This window comes from Epinephelus lanceolatus, chromosome 17 (assembly GCF_041903045.1).
Source record: "Epinephelus lanceolatus isolate andai-2023 chromosome 17, ASM4190304v1, whole genome shotgun sequence".
Classification (NCBI taxonomy): domain Eukaryota; kingdom Metazoa; phylum Chordata; class Actinopteri; order Perciformes; family Serranidae; genus Epinephelus; species Epinephelus lanceolatus.
In genome coordinates, this window is record NC_135750.1 from 42610001 (window position 1) to 42635726 (window position 25726).

The 25726-nt window shown below is 42.5% G+C and overlaps 3 protein-coding genes across 3 annotated transcripts in view; 1 reads left to right on the plus strand and 2 right to left on the minus strand.

Annotated features, from left to right (window-relative positions):
- The window catches only part of ndst2a (N-deacetylase/N-sulfotransferase (heparan glucosaminyl) 2a), a 133620-nt gene that overhangs the window by 61717 nt on the left and 46177 nt on the right, over nt 1–25726 (plus strand). The window contains exons 7-10 of the mRNA XM_033613204.2: nt 23569–23697; nt 24643–24825; nt 25041–25137; nt 25239–25362. Coding sequence (XP_033469095.1) covers nt 23569–23697; nt 24643–24825; nt 25041–25137; nt 25239–25362 — 533 coding nt within the window. The remainder of the gene's footprint in view (nt 1–23568; nt 23698–24642; nt 24826–25040; nt 25138–25238; nt 25363–25726) is intronic.
- LOC144458423 (uncharacterized) lies at nt 12659–13375 on the minus strand. Its single transcript, XM_078160887.1, has one exon. It carries the CDS (start codon nt 13373–13375, stop codon nt 12659–12661), a length of 717 nt encoding a protein of 238 aa, XP_078017013.1.
- Nucleotides 18234–21251, minus strand: LOC144458424 (uncharacterized). The gene is made up of 3 exons (XM_078160890.1): nt 21222–21251; nt 18861–18947; nt 18234–18805 (listed from the first exon to the last, which is right to left on the minus strand). Exons 1-3 carry the CDS (start codon nt 21249–21251, stop codon nt 18308–18310), a joined length of 615 nt encoding a protein of 204 aa, XP_078017016.1. The 3' UTR covers nt 18234–18307.

Below are 25726 nucleotides of genomic sequence, written 5' to 3' on the forward strand. Positions count from 1 at the left end.
ATCATTCTTTCACTCTTCCGCCAAACAAATAGTTCCTCAACAAGCAACAGACGGACGCAAAAACACACAGGAGCTACAAACACAGTGGAAAGCTTGCTTAAAGCTTATTAAAATTTATCTGGGTTGACTATTTAGCTACATTTATCTGGATATCTCCATTAATTGTGCAATTGCTGAAGTAGTATTCAATTATGTTAGCACTACTCTTTGCTAGTACGGGGGTGTCTGACTCTGGACAGGTGCGTTTTAATTGCACTGTGCCAGAAGCAAGGATGTTGCTCCAGGATTTTCTCTCATCGTAGTTTGGGCGCCAGTATGACTGCAGGAAGGATTCACATTTATGCCTCGTTACTGACATGATTTCTCTCGCCTCTAAGCCAGCGTCAGAGAGTTTTTGTACAGTGGTGCTTTGCAGGCAGTGGTTGGTGTAGATGGTCTCGGTACCGGCTGCTTTACAGATCCGGGGCAACATGGAGCTAAGAAAGTTCACCCCCATGGGCTCTCTAGTATACCTAACCGTTAGGAGAGAGAAAAATAAGTCCCCTAAATGTTTCAAAGTAACTATGCTACACTGTAACAAAACAAACAGACGTTACATGTTAATTTAACATACATCGTCGGTGTAGTTTCTCCGCTTTGAATGGAGATAAAAGGCCGGTGGATTGGGTGGCAGCAGTGACAGATATTTCTCCAGTGAAGCGACAGGACACAGTGGGTTCCCTGGCTGCTCGAACATAAATCCCCACAGACTCTCTTTGTTTTGTTAGCTGGCATCCTGGTGGTTTTTGGTGCATTCGTTAAATGACAGCGTTGCATGTTTCTGACCGTTTTCGTCCTGTCGGATGATAAATGAGTCAGGCTTCATTTGGCGGTTGACCTCCTTAGCTCTGCGTCCCATATGCAGCTGCACATCAAACCAAACTTTGTTGACAAAACCCTCAGGTGTGTTTGGATTCAGTGCCCGAGAGAGCTTGATTTTCTGAAATTCGGCCTGTGTTAACGCTTGGTGGTGGGATGTTTTGTTGCAACCTTCTCGGCGAAGTTTCTTCACTACTCCAATGAAGACGTTGCTGGTGGTGAACTCGGTATCGTTCATCAGACACCAGGATCAACTGATGGGCGGATCATTAATGTGACAGTTAAGCCCCGTACGAAGGCCAACATAACTGCTGAAACCGTAAGCTTCACCTTTCCCGTTTTACACAGTGGTATAAAACTGGTGGAGAACCTGGTTCAGCTCAATCTTGGTGACCGTTTTAAAATCAATAGCCAACTTCTTCTCAGCACACCAGGTCTGAAAACAGCGAACTGACCACAGAATCTGTTTAATGGTTCCAGCTCCACTTCTTGCCTTTTCCAGCTCTTCAGTCTCTCTTTCATTAATTTCAGCGTATCTCCTCTCTTTTTGCTCTTCCTTCTCCATCCCATCCATCTCTTCCAGCCACTCATCCATGCTTAATCCACCCAGTAAATCAAAATTCACAACAAAGTCCGACATTGTGATAGGTAACAAAATAGGTAACAGCTGCAAACGGTTTAATAATTAAATAGGCGGAGTAATACGGTGATGCGGTCACAAGTGTATGGTCATAGTGGTTTTACAACGGCTTCCAGCCAATCACAATCAAGGCTTGGATCAACCCGTTTTATAAACACAGATTAAGTCATTGGAATATGTCTCTAGTACAGCATGGTAACAAGGCCCAGTTCACAGTGTTAGCAAGATATCACATGGTTATCAGTATCCTATATTGAATAAAAATAAAAATTCACAGTATTTAGTTAGACAGAGAGACTTGCACTCTTATGAGCATGGTGCATGGATACAGGGATAAGGTATATTCCAGAGTTACTGTCTTTAAAGCACAATGTTTTGTTAGACAGAGACCTGGAGCTCCTGTTAGAGGGCTACAGTAGATCAGGTAGTGAGCAGGTCTACAATATGATTTAATTTTACCTGCCCTTGTGTTACACTGTGGAAGTAAACCAAAAGAACAGTATGTACTCTCCAGTCTATTCCGGCTGACAGAGGTTAGATGGTCATGAATATAGCAGTAGGAATACCTAGATTCACTAGTTAGCCATCTAGCAAGTACTGTGTGGAAAGAAAACCAAATGCTTCAATGCTGTTTGGTCAGAAACCTCCACTTTTTTCAAAGAAAAGATTTTGTCTGGTGAAGGAATTTCCACTTGACATAAAAGTAAAGAAATATCTGCTTGTAGGAGCTATTTATTCGTTATTATTATTTGTTGTTAGTATTTAGTTGTTTTGCTAAATAATATTTAGGGGTGTCAAATTATCACGTTAATTGCGAATAATTAATTACAGCCATATTTAACGCGCTATGTTTTTTGATCGCGTTAATCTCATTTTTAATCTCTAACTTTACTGTTTCTGTATGCCACAGAGTTGCCTTTTATAAAATCCGTCTGTAGGTGTACGATAGGGCTTCTTTGTGCTTGAGTTGTGGGAGAGCTGCAGTGCTACAGAGCAGAGCCCAGCATCAGCATTGATGACTGTCCCCTGCAGTGGCGGTCTGCTCACTCAGGAGCCTATGAAAAGCTGTCAGCCCTAGCACGCAAGTATCTGACCTCCCCAGCAACCTCTGTGTAATTTTCGGGACAATCATGGCAGGATTCAGGATTCAGGACAACTGCTTGGATTTCGGGACTGTGCCGAAATCCACGCAGTTGTCCTGAATCCTGAATCCTGCCCTGATTGTCTCGAAAATTACACTAGAGCAGAGTCAGGAGTAGTTATTGCCCGATAAAACATTAAAAACTGATCATGGTGGTTGAGTTGTCATGCAGCTCCCACCGGCTGCACATTGGCTGCAGCAGTTCCTACATGAATTATGGGTGTTGTAGTTTGAAGAAGAGAAGACAGTGCAAGTTGCAGCCGCAAGGACAGGGAAAGCGCAGGCAGCCATGAGAAGGAGTGATTTGCACGTTGCAGTGCAGCCTCTTGTTCTAACTGTTCTAAATTGTTCTATAAACTGATACAGCTGTAACGAATGTACCAGGTGTCTTTTATTTTGTTAACTTTTATTTTTCATTAAGTTTAAAGGACAAGTGCACTTACATTGATCACTTCCATGAAATAAAATGAGAAATTGGAAAAGAGGAAAATAATTTAGAAAATTGTTAAAATAAAATTAGGGAACTGATCACAGATGTATTGTTTCTGTGTGTTTTTACATCTGTTGTTGCGTTAATCTGCAGCTATGCTTTTAATGAAGCTGACATGTCATGACAGTCAAGCACCCCCCTGGTGGTCGAGACTGAAGGTTGCGGCACTCTTTATTGGGACTAATCTCAAAAACAATAGAATGTAATGGCTAGGTGTACTGCATCTGTGTTCAAGTGTTTTATTGATGAAAACAATAATTATGATTTTATAGAACCACTTTTTGTAATATATATCAATCTTTTGATCATCTGCCACAATAATGTAATGAATTTAAATGAAAATACCTCAAGTTGAGGGCTTTTCTCTGCAATTTTGAGATGAGATTAAAAAAGAGATTAATTAGATCAGTTAATTACAGATCATAATTAATTAATCTCTCCATTTTTTTATTCTCTTGACAGCACTAATAATATTATTTGGTTATTCTAGATATTTGATTTCGTTATGATTAAGTTTTGCTAGTATTTTGTTTTGCTAATTATTTGTTTAGTTTAGTTGTGTTCTCGTTAGTATTTGTTTACTATTTTATTTCATTTTGGGCATACTGTGGGCACCAAAGATTATGTATGTAGGAAAGCAGGTAGGCGTCCAGAATGTACCTGGGCGGGCATATGGTTTTTTACCAGAGCGGGAGAGGCATGCAGGGATTTATTTGTTCTTTGTTTGTTTGCTTGTTTTTGGATAAATAAACCATTGGAAATGCATGGCCCTCTTTTGCCTGCATACACTACATGCCCATGGTGCGGCAGTGGTCCTTTGTTTTGTTTGACACAAGTTTGATTTGGATTATTCTTTTTCCTACAAACGGCCACTACACTGCTTTTTAGCAGGTCTGGTTTGATATGTATATTTTATTTAGTGCTGCACAGTTTGATAAAAATGTACGATCATGGTGGACAATATCGCGATTGCGATTACAATGTAATAAACAAAAAAAAAGGTATCATTAGTCTTCTTGCTTGATTCAGTGTTTCCCCTACATTATATTAGGGGGGCACTGACCTAACCCGACGTAGTTATTAGTTATGGACAGTGTGTAAATGACAGACTGAGCACAGTCAAACAGCTGCTCACACAGCAGCGCAGCACGGCACTGTACCTACAGCAGACCGTTCAGGCGTTGTCACGTAAATGACAAATTCCAGCACGCCATAGCACAACACAGCAGCATGTCAAGTGGGCCGAAACTGAGCAAAATTGCTCAGTTTTTCATTTGTTATTATATAGTTTGTTATGGAGTCCATGATTTCCCAGTGACACTTACAAATGTATGCGTAACTGTGCTTGGATGTTGTTTTATGAGGCTCTGGCGGCTTTCAGTTGTCTCTTTGTCTTTAACGTTACATGGCTTGGCTTTCTCTCGCATGCATTCCTCCTACTTTTCTCTGTGCTGTCTCAAGTGCTGATATAGATTGGTCATGTTGCCGCGGCACGTGGCGACTTTAACTTTTACACAGCACGTCTTACTGTTCAACGTCGCCGTACCTGAATCCAAAGTATCGCCATGTAATAGGTGTTGCATTTTTTTCGCCACCAACTCAGCCTGTTCATGGTCGTGCTCATGTTGTTCTTCACCGTCTATGTTGGTCACTGCTGCATGCCGGATGGTCACCTGACCATACGTGCTGCACACACCAAGATAGCTTTTGGGCGTAATGTCAACAAACTCCACACACTACAGCAGAGGTACTCACGTTCACAGGCACACACGTTAACATTTATTTACATTAAATCCCAAATCGCAGCCTTTTATGTGGTTATGTAATCGCACAGCCTGACATCGCGATTGCGATTAGATTAATCGTGCAGCACTAATTTTATTATTTTCATACATAGTACATCTGTGAAATGAGCACAAACCCTCCAGTAACCTTGCTTTAAAACAAATATAGCAACTTGCATTAAGAAAAGCAACTTGTGTCATAGCTTTCCTTAACTGCTCTCCAATAATATTCTGTACATTGAGTTTCTGTGAAAATCTGTTGGGATAGGATTTGGCTTTGGCTTTTCTTCATCTCCAACAGGAAGAAATACTTAAGATCAAATGTAATTTTCAACCAACAGCAGCACTTAAAGGGACATTGTGTAACATTTTCAGTTGTTTATTGGCAAAAATTGATATCTGCATTCATAAATATGTCATCGCTGGTGTACTATTACCTCACCAATAATCTGACTTATTCTCGTAAAAGGAGAATTTCGGATTTGTTTGTACATTGTGCGGGTAAGTCGTCTGTGGGGTTCCATTACGTTTCACCATCTTGAGAATACACCCGCCAGCAAGGGACATACAGCACCGCCTTCGGCGTTTTCGTTGAGAGCCAGGCCAGCACTGCGTGACTGAGGAGCCGAAGGAGAGGAGCAAGAGGCGCTTCGCTACTACCCTGGCAAATTTGAAACAAAGTCCCACTCTTTGAGCATAGTGCAGGATCATGCATATGCAGCATAATGGGAGACGGAATCCTTGTCGCCAAGAAAGCGCAAAAGGGAATAGAAAAGGCAGCGTGACCGGCGAATCAAAAAAACGAAGGCCCACATCGGGGTAGCCTTTCTCAGGTAGAGAGAGCTGCTGAGGGAGAATGGTAATGCAATCACAGGCCAGCACTGCTGTTAGCGGCCAGTCGCTAACAGCCTCATCCCTCTCCTCGCATCACTGCGCCGCTGTTAGCTGTTAGCCGCTGTTAGCCGCTGTTAGCCGCTGTTAGCGCTGGCCTGTGATTGTATTACCTTTCTCCTTCAGCAGCTCTCTCCACCTGGGAAAGGCAACCCCAATGCTGACCCTTGTTTTTTTAATTCGCCGGTCACGCTGCCTTTTTGATTCCCTTTTGCACCTTCTTGGCGACGAGGATTCCGTCTCCCGTGATGCTGCATAATACATGATCCTGCATTATGCTCAAAGAGTGGGACTTTGTTATGCGGCAGTAGTGCCGCTGGCCACTAACAGCTGTTAGCGGCGCAGTAATGCGAGGAGAGGGATGAGGTGTGTGAGGTTGAGCCACTTGTCAGTTGTCAAAGCACAAGACGTGATTGGTTTGTTTCAATTTACATCCGCCCCAACAGTCCTACTTTGTAAACACAGCCAGCATGGTGAGGAGGGGGTTTGTCAACTCGCGTCGTGTGTGTCTGTGTAGGAGCCTGAATGAATACTCCATGTAGTATCGGATGACATGGTTTCATCAGTGTTATCATAGCTTTTTGGTACACAGCGGCTACAGTTGTTGCAATACGTGTTTGAAACAGTGAGGCGCTAGAGTGCACCATCTGTTTGAATACAATATATGATTTCACCGTTAGATGGGAGAAATTCCTACACACTGTGGCTTTAAACATTTGAAACACCTGCAAAATATGGATGGAATACATGCTTACTACATTAGTTTTACCCTTGTGCACTGCTCACAGATGCATACTGATATGTCATAAAGTTCTGGTTCCTGTTTGATTATTCTGTGCAGTTCCAGAGTTTTAATGGTGTGCAGTTCCAGAGTTGTGCAGTTCCAGAGTTTTAATGGAGTGCAGTGGGATATTTGAGACCAGTACCCAGAGCAAACAAAGGATTAAAAATGGATAAGGCTCTTGCTAAATCTTTTGATCAAAAAAAGTCCAGTATACTACTGGCTTAACCCAGACTAATCACTGACTCCCACCTTCTCCTCAGTCTCCGTCCTGATCTGAAGGAGGGACGACAGCAAAAATGTCGCCAGTTCGTTAAACTAGGGTGACCATATTTGGATTTCCAAAAAAGAGGACACTCGGCCCGGCCACGAGATAGCCTACCTAAATGATACTCGCAGTTTACTCAAAGATGCCTTATAATTATAATATATTTAAAGTTTATATGTATGGATAGAAAATTCAGTTACATTACAAAATATTATCTCTCAAAGACAGAAATTCAGATAGGCCCCTATAGATAGGGGACACATACACACACTAGAGTGTGGCTACCTGATCCGAGCCCGACGGGTCCCGACGGTAGGCCTGCCCGACGGGTCGGGCCAGGTTCAGTCAAAAATGTATGAATTGTATTTGGCCTCGGGTCGGATTCGGTCAGCTTTCAGTAAAAATGTAGTGTAAAAATAAATAAAATCCTATTGTCTGTCCTGTTTATTGCTTGGGGAAAGTTATTTACGTGACAACACCTGAACACAACACACACATTGGCTGTTTGTTTCTACTTCTCCTCTCGCTAGAACCCTCGGACTTTCCGCCACCCACCTCCGCCTTGATTAAACGGTGAAAATAAAATTAAAGAGGGAGACAAGTTTTCCTATTCTATCTTATTTTGTTATATTTCTCCCTCTCCCCTCGCTGCAAGCCTCGGACCTCCCGCCGCCCGCTCTCGTCTCAAACACGGAGGTCTCCCTCTCCGCGGAGCACCCACGGCGCACGCCCGGCCTGTTAAATAGCCTGTAACCATAACAACTGTGTGACACAAACTCAGTGCTTTAGTAATTAAATAATGTCGGGCTCGGTTCAGCCTAGTTAAACTATCCACAAGAACAAGAACAAACACATTTATTTATTTATTTGTTTATTTGAATGGGACAGTGCACATTGATGAACATGTTAAAACATGTAAAGATGCCGGATTGTAGCTTGACGCTAATTTCCATCCGTAGACCCATTAACATAAAAACAAATTAAGACAGTACAACATTTCACAGTATACAATTTGTAACCCTCCTTTGCGTAGGAGCACAAGATATAATGAATGTTGCAGATTATATACTGATTATGATGTTCACCATGGACTAGGAAGAGCAGAACTCACTAGGATCGACTACGGAGCCTGAATAAACCAAACAATGCACCAGAATCAACACTGACACAATATCTCCTTTTGGAAGAAACAGATCTTCCTTTTACTGGAAAATTGTATGGAAAGGTAGGAAAAATAAAATGTATATAAAACACAAATATTACCCAAATAATCAAAGAAATAAACACAACTCAAATTGGCCAATAAACAAGTTTCAATAAAATTTCAGTGTCCTTCAGTCACTTTGAAGTCAGTTCAGAATTGAACTCAGTCCTTGTGTCCCACACATGTTACCAGAACCATTAGATAGCTCGTTCCTACCACTGTGGAGCGTTGTATGATGCGTCACTAGTGTGTGTGAGGACACTGTACTTGAAGTCCAGGATTTCAATCTTCTGCATGCAATTGAGTCTTTAATGTCGCTCCATCAGGCTGTAGCTCGCCATCAAACTTCCAACAGGATCCAGGCTCAAACTCCAGGTGGGTCCAAAAAACCTGGGCCCGTATTCACAAAGATTCTCAGAGTCCTCTCAGAGAGCTCTTAACTTAGCCAAAAAATTCCTAGCAAGGAATCTTAGCCTAAGAGTAATTCAGGAAGTTTCTGAGAGCAACTCTGAGCAAGGAGGGGACAGAAACTTTTATCTTAGTGAGGAGGTGTGGTTGACCCCGTTGCTAGGTATGACACAGTCTTCTAAAAGCTGTGATTGGTTGTTACAAAGAGGAAAAAAGAAAAACAAATGTGCTCCTAGTAATAAATGGACAGTGAAATGAACCGATCATAGAACTTAGACTGTATTAAGAAATGTGTAATCGTGAAAATAATTTTATGTCATGATGATGAAACTAAGCAAAATTAAATTAATTGTTACACAGCTTGAAAATGTTTGAACGTACAGTACAGGCCAAAAGTTTGGACACACCTTCTCATTCAATGCGTTTTCTTTATTTTCATGACTATTTACATTGTAGATTCTCACTGAAGGCATCAAAACTATGATTGAACACATGTGGAGTTATGTACTTAACAAAAAAAGGTGAAATAACTGAAAACATGTTTTATATTCTAGTTTCTTCAAAATAGCCACCCTTTGCTCTGATTACTGCTTTGCACACTCTTGGCATTCTCTCCATGAGCTTCAAGAGGTAGTCACCTGAAATGGTTTCCACTTCACAGGTGTGCCTTATCAGGGTTAATTAGTGGAATTTCTTGCTTCATCAATGGGGTTGGGACCATCAGTTGTGTTGTGCAGAAGTCAGGTTAATACACAGCCGACAGCCCTATTGGACAACTGTTAAAATTCATATTATGGCAAGAACCAATCAGCTAACTAAAGAAAAATGAGTGGCCATCATTACTTTAAGAAATGAAGGTCAGTCAGTCCGGAAAATTGCAAAAACTTTAAATGTGTCCCCAAGTGGAGTCACAAAAACCATCAAGCGCTACAACCAAACTGGCACACATGAGGACCGACCCAGGAAAGGAAGACCAAGAGTCACCTCTGCTTCTGAGGATAAGTTCATCCGAGTCACCAGCCTCAGAAATGGCAAGTTAACAGCAGCTCAGATCAGAGACCAGATGAATGCCACACAGAGTTCTAGCAGCAGACCCATCTCTAGAACAACTGTTAAGAGGAGACTGCGCCAATCAGGCCTTCATGGTCAAATAGCTGCTAGGAAACCACTGCTAAGGAGAGGCAACAAGCAGAAGAGATTTGTTTGGGCCAAGAAACACAAGGAATGGACATCAGACCAGTGGAAATCTGTGCTTTGGTCTGATGAGTCCAAATTTGAGATCTTCGGTTCCAACCGCCGTGTCTTTGTGAGACGCAGAAAAGGTGAATGGATGGATTCCACATGCCTGGTTCCCACTGTGAAGCATGGAGGAGGAGGTGTGATGGTGTGGGGGTGTTTTGCTGGTGACACTGTTGGGGATTTATTCAAAATTGAAGGCACACTGAACCAGCATGGCTACCACAGCATCCTGCAGCGACATGCCATCCCATCCGGTTTGCGTTTAGTTGGACGATGATTTATTTTTCAACAGGACAATGACCCCAAACACACCTCCAGGCTGTGTAAGGACTATTTGACCAAGAAGGAGAGTGATGGAGTGCTGCGGCAGATGACTTGGCCTCCACAGTCACCGGACCTGAACCCAATTGAGATGGTTTGGGGTGAGCTGGACCGCAGAGTGAAGGCAAAGGGGCCAACAAGTGCTAAACACCTCTGGGAACTCCTTCAAGACTGTTGGAAAACCATTTCAGGTGACTACCTCTTGAAGCTCATGGAGAGAATGCCAAGAGTGTGCAAAGCAGTAATCAGAGCAAAGGGTGGCTATTTTGAAGAAACTAGAATATAAAACATGTTTTCAGTTATTTCACCTTTTTTTGTTAAGTACATAACTCCACATGTGTTCATTCATAGTTTTGATGCCTTCAGTGAGAATCTACAATGTAAATAGTCATGAAAATAAAGAAAACGCATTGAATGAGAAGGTGTGTCCAAACTTTTGGCCTGTACTGTATATAGAGTAAATAGGATTGGTCCCAGCACAGAACCTTGCGGAACTCCAAAACAAACTTTAGTACCTAAGGATGATTCATTATGAACGTGAACAAACTGAAAACGATCAGATAAATAAGATTTAAACCAGCTTAGTGCAGAATCTTTTAGGCCAATTAAGTGTTCCAGTCTCTGTAACAGAATTTGATGGTCAATTGTGTCAAACGCTGCACTAAGATCTAATAAAACAAGTACAGAGATGAGTCCTTTGTCTGAAGCAATCAGAAGATAATTTGTAATTTTAACTAGTGCTGTCTCAGTGCTATGATGTGCTCTAAATCCTGACTGAAATTCCTCAAATAAATTATTATCATGGAGAAAATCATACAGCTGGTCTGCGACTACTTTCTCAAGGATCTTTGAAAGAAAGGGAAGATTAGATATTGGTCTATACCTCTGGATCCAGGGTGGGCTTTTTTAGGAGAGGTTTAATTACAGCTACCTTAAAAGACTGTGGTACATAGCCTGTTAATAAGGATATATTGATCATATCTAATATATGAGTGTTAACTAAAGGTAAGACCTTCTTAAGTAGCCTAGTTGGGATGGGGTCTAAGAGACACGTTGATGATTTAGATGAAGAAATCACTGCGGTCAATTCTTGAAGAGAAATTGGGGAGAAGCAGTCTAAATATATATTAGGTCTTACAGCTGTGTTTTGAAGTTAGATAGGTACTATCTGAGGACAGGAGGTCATGAATTTTGCCTCTAATAGTTAGAATTTTGTCAATAAAAAAGCTCATAAAATCGTTACTGCTAAGGGCTAAAGCAATACAAGGCTCAATAGAGCTTTGACTCTCAGTCAGCCTGGCTACAGTGTTGAAAAGAAGCCTGGCGTTATTCTTGTTTTCTTCTATTAATGCTGAGTAATAGTTTGCTCTGGCATTGCGGAGGCCCCTCTTATATGTTTTGAGACTGTCTGCCCAGACTAAACGAGATTCTTCCAGTTTGGTTAATCGCCAATTCCTTTCAAATTTTCGCGATATTTGTTTTAACTTACGGGTTTGAGAGTTATACCGAGGAGCAAACTTTCTTTGCTTTGTTAACTTCTTTTTAAGAGGAGCTACAGAGTCGAGTGGTGTTCGCAGCGAGCCTACGGCGCTATCAACAAGATAATCAATTCGGGAGAGGTTAAAGTCGGCACGGGAAACCTCTGTTACTGAAGGACTTGGTATTGAATTTAACGACGGAGTAATCATTTCCTTAAATTTTGCGACAGCACTATCTGATAAACTTCTAGTATAGTAACAGTTGCTGAGTAGCGTGTATTCGAGTAAAAAGAAATCAAAAGTAATCATAATGATCCGATAGCAAGGGATTCTGTGGAAAGACTGTTAGGTTATCAATTTCAATTCCATACGAACTAGATCCAGAGTATGGTTAAAACAGTGAGTAGGGTCATGTACACCCTGACTGAAACCAATGGAGTCTAATAATGAGATAAACGCGGTAGCCAGGGAGTCATTATCAACGTCGACATGAATGTTAAAATCGCCTACAATAATAACTTTATCTGATTTAAGAACTAAACTGGATAAAAACTCTGATAATTCATAAACAAATTCAGAATACGGGCCAGGAGCACGGTACACTTTAACAAATAAAAGTGGCTGCGAGGTTTTCCAGGTCGGATGTAAAAGACTAAGAACGAGGCTTTCAAATGAATTATAATCTAGTTTAGGTTTAGGGCTGATTAACAGACTAGAGTTAAAAATGGCTGCAACTCCCCCTCCTCGGCCGCTGCCTCGAGGAATGTGGGTATTATTATGACTGGGAGGAGTGGATTCATTTAGACTAACATATTCATCTGGACACAACCAGGTTTCGGTGAGACTGAGTAAATCAATATGATTATCTGAAATTAATTCATTTACTAACATTGCTTTAGACGATAGAGACCTGATATTTAACAGTCCACATTTAATTCTCCTGTTTTGTCTTTGTGTCACAGAAGAGGTTTTAATTTTTATGAGGTTGTTATGCACAACTCCTCTTTGTTTAATTTTGGATTCAAATAATCTAGGTAGTCGGGGGAGAGACACCGTTTGTATAAAACTATGAAAACTATGGCTGGGTAACTGAACTAGAAGCTCAGAGAGGCGTATAGGACTGCGACTCTGAGTCCTGATTTCAACTCTGGGTTGTCAGGGATTTGAATTACTAATAAAATTTGCCAGGTTCCTAGAAATGAGAGCAGCTCCATCCAAAGTGGGATGAATGCCATCTCTCCTAATAAGACCAGGTTTTCCCCACAAAGTTTGCCAATTATTAACGAAACTCGCATTGTTTGCTGGACACCACCTGGACAGCCAGTGATTAAATGATGACATGCGGCTAAACATGTCATCACTGGTCAGATTTGGGAGGGGTCCAGAGAAAACTACGGAGTCCAACATCGTTTTTGCATAGTCACACACCGAGGCAATATTAATTTTAGTGACCTCCGATTGGCATAACCGGGTATCATTGCCGCCGATGTGAATAACAATCTTACTGAATCTACATTTAGCTTTAGCCAGCAGTTTTAAATTTGATTCAGTGTCGCCTGCTCTGGCCCAAGGGATACATTTGACTATGGCCGCTGGTGTTGCTAACTTCACGTTCCTCAGAATAGAGCTGCCAGTAACCAGAGTTTTGTCCTCAGCGGGTGTGTTGCTGAGTGGGTAAAAGCGGTTGGAAACGTGAACAGGCTGGTGGTGAGCCGTGAGCTTCGGCTTCGAGATATGCCTCTGGCGAACGGTTGCCCAACTTCCCGGCTGAACGGATGTTACCGGAGGACCGCTAGCAGAGGCTATGCTATGTGGCTCCGTACCGGCTACAGGGGGCTGGCTAACTACCGCAGCTACTGAATGGTTTTCCATGGTGTGGAGCCACGCTTCTAGTTCACAAAGCCTCGCCTCCAACGCAGTAAATAAGCTACACTTGTTACAATTACCACTGTTGCTAAAGGAGGCAGAGGCATAGCCAAACATTTGGCACACCGAGCAAGAAAGAGCAGAGGGAGAAGCCATCGCTAACTGTAAAGCTAATGTAGCTACCAAGGCTAGTAACGTGCAAACAACAGCTAAGAGATTAGCAGGGAAGTCGTAAAAAGGAGGAGAGCTATAAGTACTTAAACAGAACTGGTGTGGGTTAAGACTTGAAGTAGGTGTTAAAGCAACTGAAGTGAGAAAGCAGAAAGCAGGCTAGTAGAATTCACCAGAGCAGTACAGAGACGCTGTCACATAAACACCGGAAATGACACAACTCGCTTACCGCAATACGTCAGCACGTCAGCAATACCGCCAAATCGAGAACTGAGAACCATCTGGACCCAGTGAGGGTGGAGAATGTCTCCTCCAAGTTTGGGAGTGCATAAGCGTCCTTTACAGTCTGGAGGTTCAGCTTTCTGTAATCAATACAGAGGTGGACTTCTCCATTCTTCTTTCGAACTACTACGATAGGCGAAGAGAATGGCGATTCAGACTCACGTATCACTCCAGCTTGAAGGAGTTCTTGCAGGTGCTTACGGACAGCTTCCCGATTGTGAGGGTGAATGGGGCGGGCTCTGTGTTTAAAGGGCGTCTCATCTGAGAGCCTAATTTGGTGCTTCACTTGTCCAGTTCTTCCGAAGTCAAGGTCGTTCTGAGCGAAAACTTCTGGCATGCTGTTCAACTTTTGTGTGATGCGCTCCTTCCACTCAGTAGGGGCGGGAGAGTCATCGAGGTTGAACTTCAGATCGGACCTCTGAGCAGAGTCTGATCTTGGGGTAACCACACTATGCTCTTGGGAGAGAACACTCTGAAAGGCACTGAGCTCACCAATAACACACCTCTGGGGGATGACGACATCATGTTCAGACTCGTTGGTGAGTACAACTGGTACCTTGTATGGCTGTTTAGCAGGCAGATCAATGAGACAAGTTTTCACCAGCAGCCCACCTGGTAAAGAGGACAAAGAAGGGTGTTCCAAGACTACAGACTTCTCAGGAGTGAACCCCTTCATGGTGACACGACCTTCAAGGACTACTGTTTGGCCGGCTGGGATTAACTGGGGATTTTTGTCATGCATTTTGACCAGCCCAGGGTTACCATCTTTGCTTTGTCCTTGCCGTAGTTCAAGGCTCTTGAGTATCGCCTTATAGCCATGTGCTGTTGGTTGCTGTGACTCAGTAGCGGTTTCCAAATAGGTCTCATACAGTACATAGAGCATGTTGGTACCGATCAGCACAAGTGAGTTAGAAGCAGAACGGATATCTGGGACTACTAGAGCAAGTGTTGGTACCTCTGTGTCAACTCCAACACACTCTTTAGAAAAAGTGACACTTAGCTCGATGTATCCCAGGCAGAGTTGGATATAACGCGTTAGAGTACTTTGATTACTTTTTGCAGTAACGAGTAACCTAACGCGTTAGTTTGCTGTTTGAGTAATCAAATACTTAAGTACATTTTCAAACAAGACATCAGTTACTTCCGTTACTTTTAGAACACTGGTCCTTCAGCTCCGAAACAGCAACGGCTGTCGTTTGGTTCTAATAACGGAGATAACGTTAAACCTATCAGTCTGAAAGAAGCCACGGAGCTTGTGGCTCGCTACGTGGTCGGAGAAATGCTGCCGTTGTCTACGGTGGAGTCTAAATAGGTGGAGTAGGACTCGCTGACAGACATATTTCAGACTCAGGACTTGCATTATGCCTGATACATGCTACACGCTGGTACTCACCAATTATCCCCAGTCGTCTTTCACAGCGTGTGTGATGTCATCGGGTTATTCTTGTCCTATTTTTATTACTTTCACTATTATTTGAGTCACTGCCAGAACTGTGTCTGTTCATGTGCCAGCCGACATGTTGTTGTATTCACCTAAAAGCGTCAGCAGATGGCAGGAGCTACATTTGAAGTGCCATACGTAAACTATCAAGCTACTGTATGTTCCACAGGAAGTTCTGACAAATGTTTCAGAATAAAAGCCTATTTAGAAAATGGAAGGATTTTCTCAGCCGAGGTTATCAAGGGGCTTTTAATTTGAAAAAAGTGTTGAGTTTGAAATGACGGTGCGATATGTTAACTTTATAAAGACAACGGCGCGGATAAAAAGTAAATATACAGTACAGGCCAAAAGTTTGGACACACCTTCTCATTCAATGCGTTTTCTTTATTTTCATGACTATTTACATTGTAGATTCTCACTGAAGGCATCAAAACTATGAATGAACACATGTGGAGTTATGTACTTAACAAAAAAAGGTGAAATAACTGAAAACATGTTTTATATTCTAGTTTCTTCAAAATAGCCACCCTTTGCTCTGATTACTGCTTTGCACACTCTTGGCATTCTCTCCATGAGCTTCAAGAGGTAGTCACCTGAAATGGTTTTCCAACAGTCTTGAAGGAGTTCCCAGAGGTGTTTAGCACTTGTTGGCCCCTTTGCCTTCACTCTGCGGTCCAGCTCACCCCAAACCATCTGGATTGGGTTCAGGTCCAGTGACTGTGGAGGCCAGGTCATCTGCCGCAGCACTCCATCACTCTCCTTCTTGGTCAAATAGCCCTTACACAGCCTGGAGGTGTGTTTGGGGTCATTGTCCTGTTGAAAAATAAATCATCGTCCAACTAAACGCAAACCGGATGGGATGGCATGTCGCTGCAGGATGCTGTGGTAGCCATGCTGATTCAGTGTGCCTTCAATTTTGAATAAATCCCCAACAGTGTCACCAGCAAAACACCCCCACACCATCACACCTCCTCCTCCATGCTTCACAGTGGGAACCAGGCATGTGGAATCCATCCGTTCACCTTTTCTGCGTCTCACAAAGACACGGCAGTTGGAACCAAAGATCTCAAATTTGGACTCATCAGACCAAAGCACAGATTTCCACTGGTCTAATGTCCATTCCTTGTGTTTCTTGGCCCAAACAAATCTCTTCTGCTTGTTGCCTCTCCTTAGCAGTGGTTTCCTAGCAGCTATTTGACCATGAAGGCCTGATTGGCGCAGTCTCCTCTTAACAGTTGTTCTAGAGATGGGTCTGCTGCTAGAACTCTGTGTGGCATTCATCTGGTCTCTGATCTGAGCTGCTGTTAACTTGCCATTTCTGAGGCTGGTGACTCGGATGAACTTATCCTCAGAAGCAGAGGTGACTCTTGGTCTTCCTTTCCTGGGTCGGTCCTCATGTGTGCCAGTTTGGTTGTAGCGCTTGATGGTTTTTGCGACTCCACTTGGGGACACATTTAAAGTTTTTGCAATTTTCCGGACTGACTGACCTTCATTTCTTAAAGTAATGATGGCCACTCGTTTTTCTTTAGTTAGCTGATTGGTTCTTGCCATAATATGAATTTTAACAGTTGTCCAATAGGGCTGTCGGCTGTGTATTAACCTGACTTCTGCACAACACAACTGATGGTCCCAACCCCATTGATAAAGCAAGAAATTCCACTAATTAACCCTGATAAGGCACACCTGTGAAGTGGAAACCATTTCAGGTGACTACCTCTTGAAGTTCATCGAGAGCATGCCAAGAGTGTGCAAAGCAGTAATCAGAGCAAAGGGTGGCTATTTTGAAGAAACTAGAATATAAAACATGTTTTCAGTTATTTCACCTTTTTTTGTTAAGTACATAACTCCACGTGTTCATTCATAGTTTTGATGCCTTCAGTGAGAATCTACAATGTAAATAGTCATGAAAATAAAGAAAACGCATTGAATGAGAAGGTGTGTCCAAACTTTTGGCCTGTACTGTATAAACACACAGAGGGATTAATAAATAACGGACCGTCTATAATGTATTTTGTTTCAAATGAAGCTGGGAGCCTCTGCAGTTGTGGTGAGTAAAAGCCCCGCCGCTATTTGTTAATGTTATTACTTTATGTCCGACCGTGAGGATGTACATTGTTTGCTAGCTTGATGCTAATGACAGTAACGTTAACTCAGCGGGTTGACAAAGTGCCTCTGCTGTTTCACACCATCATTTCCCCCTTTTACTCTGTGTGGTAACATCCCTAGAGGAAATATTAAAAATGCTGGGGGGGTGTTGTCATACAGTTGTCTACGGCAGCAGATCGTTCTGTGTTTCTACTGGTCAAAGTGACGGCAGTGATGGGAGAATTGGATCTCAGTGAAGGGCAAGTGGTCCATAACTTTAATTTTGGAGACAAAAAAAATGGAGGCTTAGCGCCCTGTGGTCCATTGCCCAATAGGAAATGTAGAATACTCAAAAGTACTTTAAAAGTGCTTGAGTTACTTTTCTCAGGGAGTAACATTGGAAGTACTTTTAAAGTAATTGAGTTACTTTACTCAGAGAGTAACACAGTAAAGTAACTGGTTACTTTTTAAAAAAGTAACGCAGTAACGTACTTTGATTACTTTTAAAGTAACCCTTACCCAACACTGATCCCAGGTAAGGTACAGACTGACCATTGGCTCCCTCGACTTCTAGCAAGTCATAAAGTGGCTTGATCTGATACTCAGACAAATGTTGCTGAGGGTTAGGGTTAGAGAATGATTGAGGAATCGTGGTCACCTGTGAGCCTGTGTCGAGTAAGCAGTTGACAGGGCTTCCCTCTGTCTCCACTTGTGCTGTGCTCTTTGTACCTATTAAGCCTTTGGGTAACTTGAAGTGGCTATCTTTTGTGTGAGACCCTTTTAGCGTGGCACGGTTTCTGGCAGTCACTTTAGGTTTGTTTCCAATGGGACATGGTTGGCTATCGTCAGTTCTTGTCTGTCCCTCGACAGGAACTGACTTCAGTTTAAAGAAGATGTAGGGACGTTCTGTTATTCCCATAACCGTTGTCGCTCTCTCAGTTCTTTTCTTTTTGCTGCCACTAAGGCAGGATTTGCATCAGACTCACAGCTGGCAACAATATGCAAAACATTTGTAGATATGCGGTAGGTGGAGCCTCAGGACTAAGATGTCTGATAACATCGGAGGCTGGGGCAAGAAGGCTTTCGAGGATCTTACGAGTGTTTTCAAGATCAGAGATGCTGACGTCTTTCATCATCAAGTCGACATGGGAACGCCAAGAGTCATACTCAGCTTCACTGTATGGCCTGGGGGGTTTCCCAGAAAAAGCTCTTAACTTCAAGGTAGGGTGAGAGTGTGTGGGTCTGTCCTCACTCCTGACTATGTGCTCTACCGCTATCTTTTGCACTTCAGGTGGATTGAGCTCATTGGAGCTTAGAGTCAGAGATGTCTTTGACCTGGGGGAGGGAGCAAATGCTGTGCTCTGATCAGGCAGACCAAGCTTAATGGGAGAAGGAGCATTAGCTGACAGCTGTGGGGGGATCTCATGTTGGCTGGGTTCTGTGGCCTGCTCAGGACTCTCTGTGTGTTGAGGCGAAGTGCAGTGTTCACTGGGCTCAGTACCTTCAATGGACTCCTATCTGTGACATCACCTCCTTCAACACCTCTTCAAACTCTTTCCCACTCAGCTTGGCTATTCCTTTCAGCGTATCCAGGTAAGTCTATGTGACATTGCCCCCTACCTTATGTGTGTAGACACCAGCCAGGGCTCGCACGTGGTATGTGACATCAGGATCGTCTGACAATGGGTGACTATAGGGCAAAAGGGACTCTAATGTCTGTAAGGCGGCACCATAGTTATACTCTACTATCAGGTTTGCATGAAACTCTGATGCTATGGAGCTTTATCCCTATCTTTATTCAAGAGAGTGGTCTATCAGTTTGAAAGCATTATTTATTGATTTCACGTTCAAAAACCCTGCCCTTGCACTCAAATAGCCTCTGCTTGCGCTTGGATCTACTCTGTTTCTGCTCAGACTGTGTGTTCGCACTCAGATACCATGTTGCTCGCTCTCAGGTACCATGTTGCTCGCACAGATTTCCTGCTCGAACTTAGGCTTTTCTCTTTGCGCTCAAACTGTTTCTGTGCGCTCGTGGAATTTCTGCTCTGATTTCTGCCCTGCGCTTGGATTCTTTTGTGTAACAACCCTGTCAAAATCCCCCAACCAATAGAACACCAGATTTACTGTTGACCAGTGAAATGATCCCTGCCTCCTTGTGGGCACGCTCGCTTTAGTTTTAGAGCGTCCCGTCCGGGCGGGTACTCTTTTACCGGGTTCATTCACTCCCACCCTCTTCCCCTGTCAGGAGTTTTATATATATATATATATATATATATTTAAGCAATATCTCACGAGAGGGAGTGATGTACTGTATATCGTCACGGCTGTGATTCGGCCATGGGCACTATGGCACGAGGCCGCAGTCAAAGGCAATTACAGCCGTGATGATATACAGTACAACGTCACGACCTCGAGTGTGATATTGCTTTTATACAACAGTTCAACAACAGCTTAAACAGCAATGCTGAGTAAGGAAATGTTAACAAAAGGTGATGAAATAAATTATTTAAGTATGTTATGTAGCTCCGCGAAAAAAAAAAAAACAGTTCCCCTGGTCTGTTGCCAGGCAACGCAGCACACACGCCAGAGCGATAGATAGATAGATGTTCTATTTATCGGTCTGACACACGCCAGGAACTCACAAACTACTTTGTATTTACATTGATCTGCAACTGTGTAACTTCGTCCAGTTCAGCTGATGAAACGTTAGCAAACCTGGATGTTGGCACGGCCGGATTCAAACACACCTGGAGGTCTGCACATAAGAGTCCTGGCTTTCCTTTTCCTTGTCCTCTCATAACGACCACTCATAATTTAATTCAAATGTAATTTTGGGGAAAATATCCATCTTCTTGGTGTAACGCTATAGTGTCAGTTTGTGTCAATGTAGCGAGTGTGACTGTTGGTTAATTAACGGTTGTATTAACACACACATTAACACACATTAACACCTGTGAGCGGAGTGATTTTACTGTTACATGTCCCAGTGATGTTATACTCTATATCAGTACTCACCCCAGATAGCACACCTGGCCGATGTCGCCCGATTTATCAAGTTTAGATCGTTAATTTAATCGAAAATGACCACCACGCGATGTTCAAACGATCAATAAAAGAAGCTGTGCTCAGTGGGCGCTCCTTCATTAATATTCATATGCTTCATTAACTACGACCTTTATTTATTTAGGTCGGACCTTTCAAACTACAAATATTTCACCATTCAATGTGAGAAATCAATGCTAACATTCAAAACTAGCTTGACTGTTACCATAGCCTGTTTCGTGTCTAAGTGTGCACAATGAAGAGACAAAAGTCAATTTGACAAACTTTATTTTCAATTTTCCACAAACAATATCTGATGGCCAGTCCGCTTCTCCTGGCTGCCTGCAAGAGACAGAAAAGACAAGCACATAACTTCAAGAAACAAATCCCAACTTCACCACTGTATTTTTTATTTTTTATTTTTTGTTAGCATTTCAGCTGTATTTTAGCCAGATTGAAGGCTTTGGGTCCGTCACTCTGCTTTATTTAGTGTTGAAACGGTTAAATAACGGGATCCGTTAACTCTGTTAACTGTTAACAGCAGCTCAACAATCAGTCCTTCATCTCGGAAAAACAGTGGTTTCAAAACTGCGCTATTACCTGTAGCCACCGGGTCAGTTTGCTTTGCAGAGGAAGAGACCTCGACTGATAAATTGCCCATAAAATCATATTAACAACATATCGAAGACGAAGGCATCCTTAAATTTCACTATTTGACCTCTGTGGTCCTCTCCGCTCCTCTCACCCACACTTGAGCACCCGTTCTGGGATACACAGTGTCGGCCCGCCCGGCCTAATCTCCGCGGTCCTCTCCGCTCCTCTCAGCCACACTTGAGCATCCATCCAGGCCACGGAGGTCATGCTGGGGGTCGCAGAGGTCAGGCCCAGGCAGGACCATAGGTGAGTGGATCCCAAGTCTCGAGCCCTGCCCAGGACCACGGGTGGCAGCTCCGGGCACTTCCACTTTAACCCAAAACGAGTGCTCACGATAACCAGATACGCAGATAACATCAACTAGGGAAAATAAAATGAAAACACCACAGTTGTAGCCTGTTAGCTAACATGAGCTAAACTAGCTATCAGCTAATGAAAGGTAACGTTAACTGGTGGGGACATGTGCTATATACACCCAGTCATGCCTCACCACTCACCAGGATCCTCTTTTAACGGTCACAGAATAAATAACATAGCTATTTTCTGCCAATTTATTCCAGTTAGCTTACCTGAAACCAACTGCGATCCTACAAATATTACAGACGCATGAAGCACTGGTATATGTTTATTTTCAAGGTCCTTACTGGTAAGCAGCCCCCATACATTTCATCCCTACTAGAATGGCGCTCTGGATCTTACTCAACTCAATCCAGTGGTTTGATGTTTCTTAAGGTCCCTTTTGTACATTCAGAGCTTGGTAAATCAGCTTTTTCTTTTGACGCTCCAAACTCTTGGAATATTCTCCAACACGATTTGGGGCTGGAGAATATATCCTCTCTTGCTGATTTTAAATGTATGGTGTCTGACTTTTGTAAATCGCCTTGTGATTGTTTTTCACTGTAATTTTATTTATGCTTTGTTGCTGTTGTAAACTCGTTGTCCCTGTAAATGAGGGAAACCTCAGTGTCCAACGAGTTAAAATACAGGTTTAAATAAATTACCTGGGTAATCAAAGAAAACACAACTCAAATTGTCCAATAAACAAGTTTCAATAAGATTTCAATGTCCTTCAGTTACTTTAGTTACTGAATTGAACTCAGTCCTTGTGTCCCACACGTGTTACCAGAACCATTAGATAGCTCGTTCATACCGCTATGGAGCGGTGTATGATGCGTCACTAGTGTGTGTGAGGACACTGTACTTGAAGTCCAGGATTTCAGTCTTCTGCATGCAATTGAGTCTTTAATGTTGCTCCATCGGGCTGTAGCTCGCCATCAAACTTCCAACAGGATCCAGGCTCAAACTCCAGGTGGGTCCAAAAAACCTGACCTATAATGAGTAAGGTCAGAACTCTCATTCAAGCTTCTAATCTAAACAGTGGACCATAAATGAAAGCTAGAATATATTTACAGTAGTCAGATTCTTTCATTATACTTTATATTATCCAAAGAGTAACAATTATAGCAAATGAATATCAGTAATTACAAAATCTCATTACAAACAACACAATAATCTCAGGTTTCATAGAACCCCAGTTACTAAAATAACCTCTCAGTTGAAAAATCAAAGTATTCCCTCTTTCACATGGCAATTAGCATAAAATGCCTACACCAACACCAAAAATATGTACTTTGTATACTGTACCATGCTAGAGCAGGCTATAGTTACATGCATCAACCATTTTAATAATTGACACAGGTGCAGATTAATGTGCTTACAAGGCACAGGTTAAGGCACTTAAAACTATTCAAATAAACATTAAATGTATAATGAATGTGCTTTAAACATCACAAAACAACATTCAAGTGTGTAAAAATTTCACTTAAACTCATATACGTCAGCTAAATCAATGTACTTGAACAGAAAACATGTTTTCTACTGCACAGTATGAATGGACAGAAATCACCATTAGCCGTTAGCGGCTAACAGCTAGCGGCTAGCACTCTTCAGTTATATTCAGTTATATATTACTATCAGTGTTAGTGGCTAACAGCTAGCGCTTCATATTATTAGCTTATCGCTAGCGGAAGCGTCTAATGGCTAGCGTTTCTCAGTTAACTTTTAGCTTCACTGTTAACTTTAGCAGCTAGCATTTTTCTATTTACAGATTTCTCACCAACGCGGCGTCACTCGGCAGCCAGTGAATACAGGCTCCCTCGGTCGAACTCCCTCTGGATTACCAACGCTGCCTTTGTCGTCTCCAATCCACTTTTATCGGGTTTTTATACAGTTTAATGAAAGCTACGTGCTACGGTGGCTAAAGTTACTCTCCTCTCAGCTGCAGTCAAAGAGGAAGAGAGACCTTCCGTGCACAGAGTTTTCCCGGTAACAGGATGTAAGCTAAACCCTGTCTGTCTTGTTTTTTTTCCTATGTGTCTTATTTTCTCTTCCATGTGTAGTTATCAGATATTTTCATCTCATATTATTTTCTAATATGATTTAACATTCAATTCTATCTAACTCGGGTTACACATTCTCTTGCAAATATACACCAAACAACTAATGACCTCTGTGTGTGTTTTAGGTGTTGCCTCGGCAGACTTGTGGTTTGTTCACCCATACCATCTTCTATAATGAATACCCGGGAGGCTCCAAGGAGCTGGACAAGAGCATCAGAGGAGGAGAACTATTCCTCACTGTCCTCCTGAACCCTGTAAGAACCCCCTCTTGAGACTTGCAGATACCACTGAGGTTTGAGAGGAGAGTTGACCCAAAGATATTGCCAAAGGCAATATTGTGCATAGTTTTTCCTTTCAGTCATGTATGTTTAATAACATAACAGTGATATGTCTCCGTAACCTCTTGCACACTTGCAGTTGCAGCTGCTGGCACTAGAATGAAATGGAGAAAACTCTCAGTTCAGATGAGAGAAATTAGCTTTTCATTATAAAATGAATCATGGGCTGCGCCAAGTCAGACCATGCCATGCTGATTTACGTTTCCTTTGTCAGTTTTAACAAGCTGAAAATGGCCCTTTTCTGGAGCCGTGTTAAAAGGGTGCCCCTCCACCTCCAAGTGGGTAGCAGTGACATCTCGCTGACCACAGCCAACCCCTGACAACCCCCGTTCTCCCCCTGAAAGACTCATCTCACGTCTCACTGTGCAGGAGACTGGAGATAAAGGCGTTTTCTGAAAGTCTCTGTGTGTTCAGCTCTCAGTACTGTTGTAGCTTCTAACTTAATGTCTGTAGTTTGGAGTTAGGTTTCTCTCCTGCGTCCTGTTTTTACCTTAGAGATCCGCTTTATTTTACTCTTTCATGTTCACTTTCAGCTGTGTGGAGTCATATGAAGTTCCTGCTGATGAAAACCCAACGTTTTCTTATTTTGTTAAAACAATAAAAGCTTTTACATAACAAATTAATTTTTTAGGAAATGAAATGTGTTCCACACTAAATTAGCGGAACTTTGTCAGCAGCTCTTATTTAATAAAAGCAATTCTACTGATACTGCAGAAAGGAAAAATAGAAGCAGAAACAGCAAGGTCCTTTTGAGTCAGCCTACACTTCTGCTGGTTTGAGCTCAGTGAGTTGTTGCTGTGACAACAGCTCCAGGTAAATGTTAAACTATCTTGTGAAGTTTGTTGTGCTTTCTCAATCCAGATCAGTATCTTCATGACACACCTGTCTAACTATGGCAACGATCGGCTGGGTCTGTACACCTTTGAGTCTTTGGTGAAGTTCGTCCAGTGTTGGACCAACCTTAAGCTGCAGACGTTGCCCCCTGTCCGGCTTGCTGAGAAATACTTTCAGATCTTCCCTGAGGAGAGAGACCCACTCTGGCAGGTCGGATTATTGATTTTGTTTTTGAAAGCTTACATTTTTTGTAGAGAGGTGTTTGGAATTAATCCTAACGCTCTTTCAATTAAATTAAAAGGAAAGACATGTCACTGTCTTGTGCACAGGGGGACCAAGTTGTGGGCAAAACTAGATGTAGAGGGAACACTGGAGTTAAAGCATGGTGTTGAATGTATCTGAGTCTCGATGTGATTATTTTTCAGAACCCTTGTCATGACAAGAGACACAAAGACATCTGGTCTAAAGAAAAGACCTGTGACCGACTCCCCAAGTTCCTCGTCATTGGACCACAGAAAACAGGTACCACGCTCTCTGTATCTCTATTTCCATCTTTATCTTGGCCTTTGTCTACATACTATATCTGTCTCTTTATTATTATAAATGTCTGGTCTTTATTTCAGGCACTACAGCGCTTCATTCATTCCTGAGCCTCCATCCAGCAATCACCAGTTCCTTCCCCAGTCCCACCACCTTTGAGGAGATCCAGTTCTTCAGTGGAGCAAACTATGACAATGGGATTGACTGGTAAAGACAGGACTACCATACAGTGCACCCTGCCTCCAGAAATCATCAATCAATCAATCAATTTTATTTATAAAGCCCAATATCACAAATCACAATTTGCCTCAGAGGGCTTTAAGCATACGACATCCCGCTGTCCTTTGGACCCTCACAGCAGATAAGGAAAAACTCCCCCAAAAAAACCTTTTAACGGGGAAAACAAATGGTAGAAACCTAAGGAAGAGCAACTGAGGAGGGATCCCTCTTCCAGGACGGACAGACATGCAATAGATGTCGTACAGAACAGATCAACATGATAAATTAACAGTAATCCGTATGACAAAATGATACATAAAGAGAGACAGAGACAGAGAGATATGCAGGACAC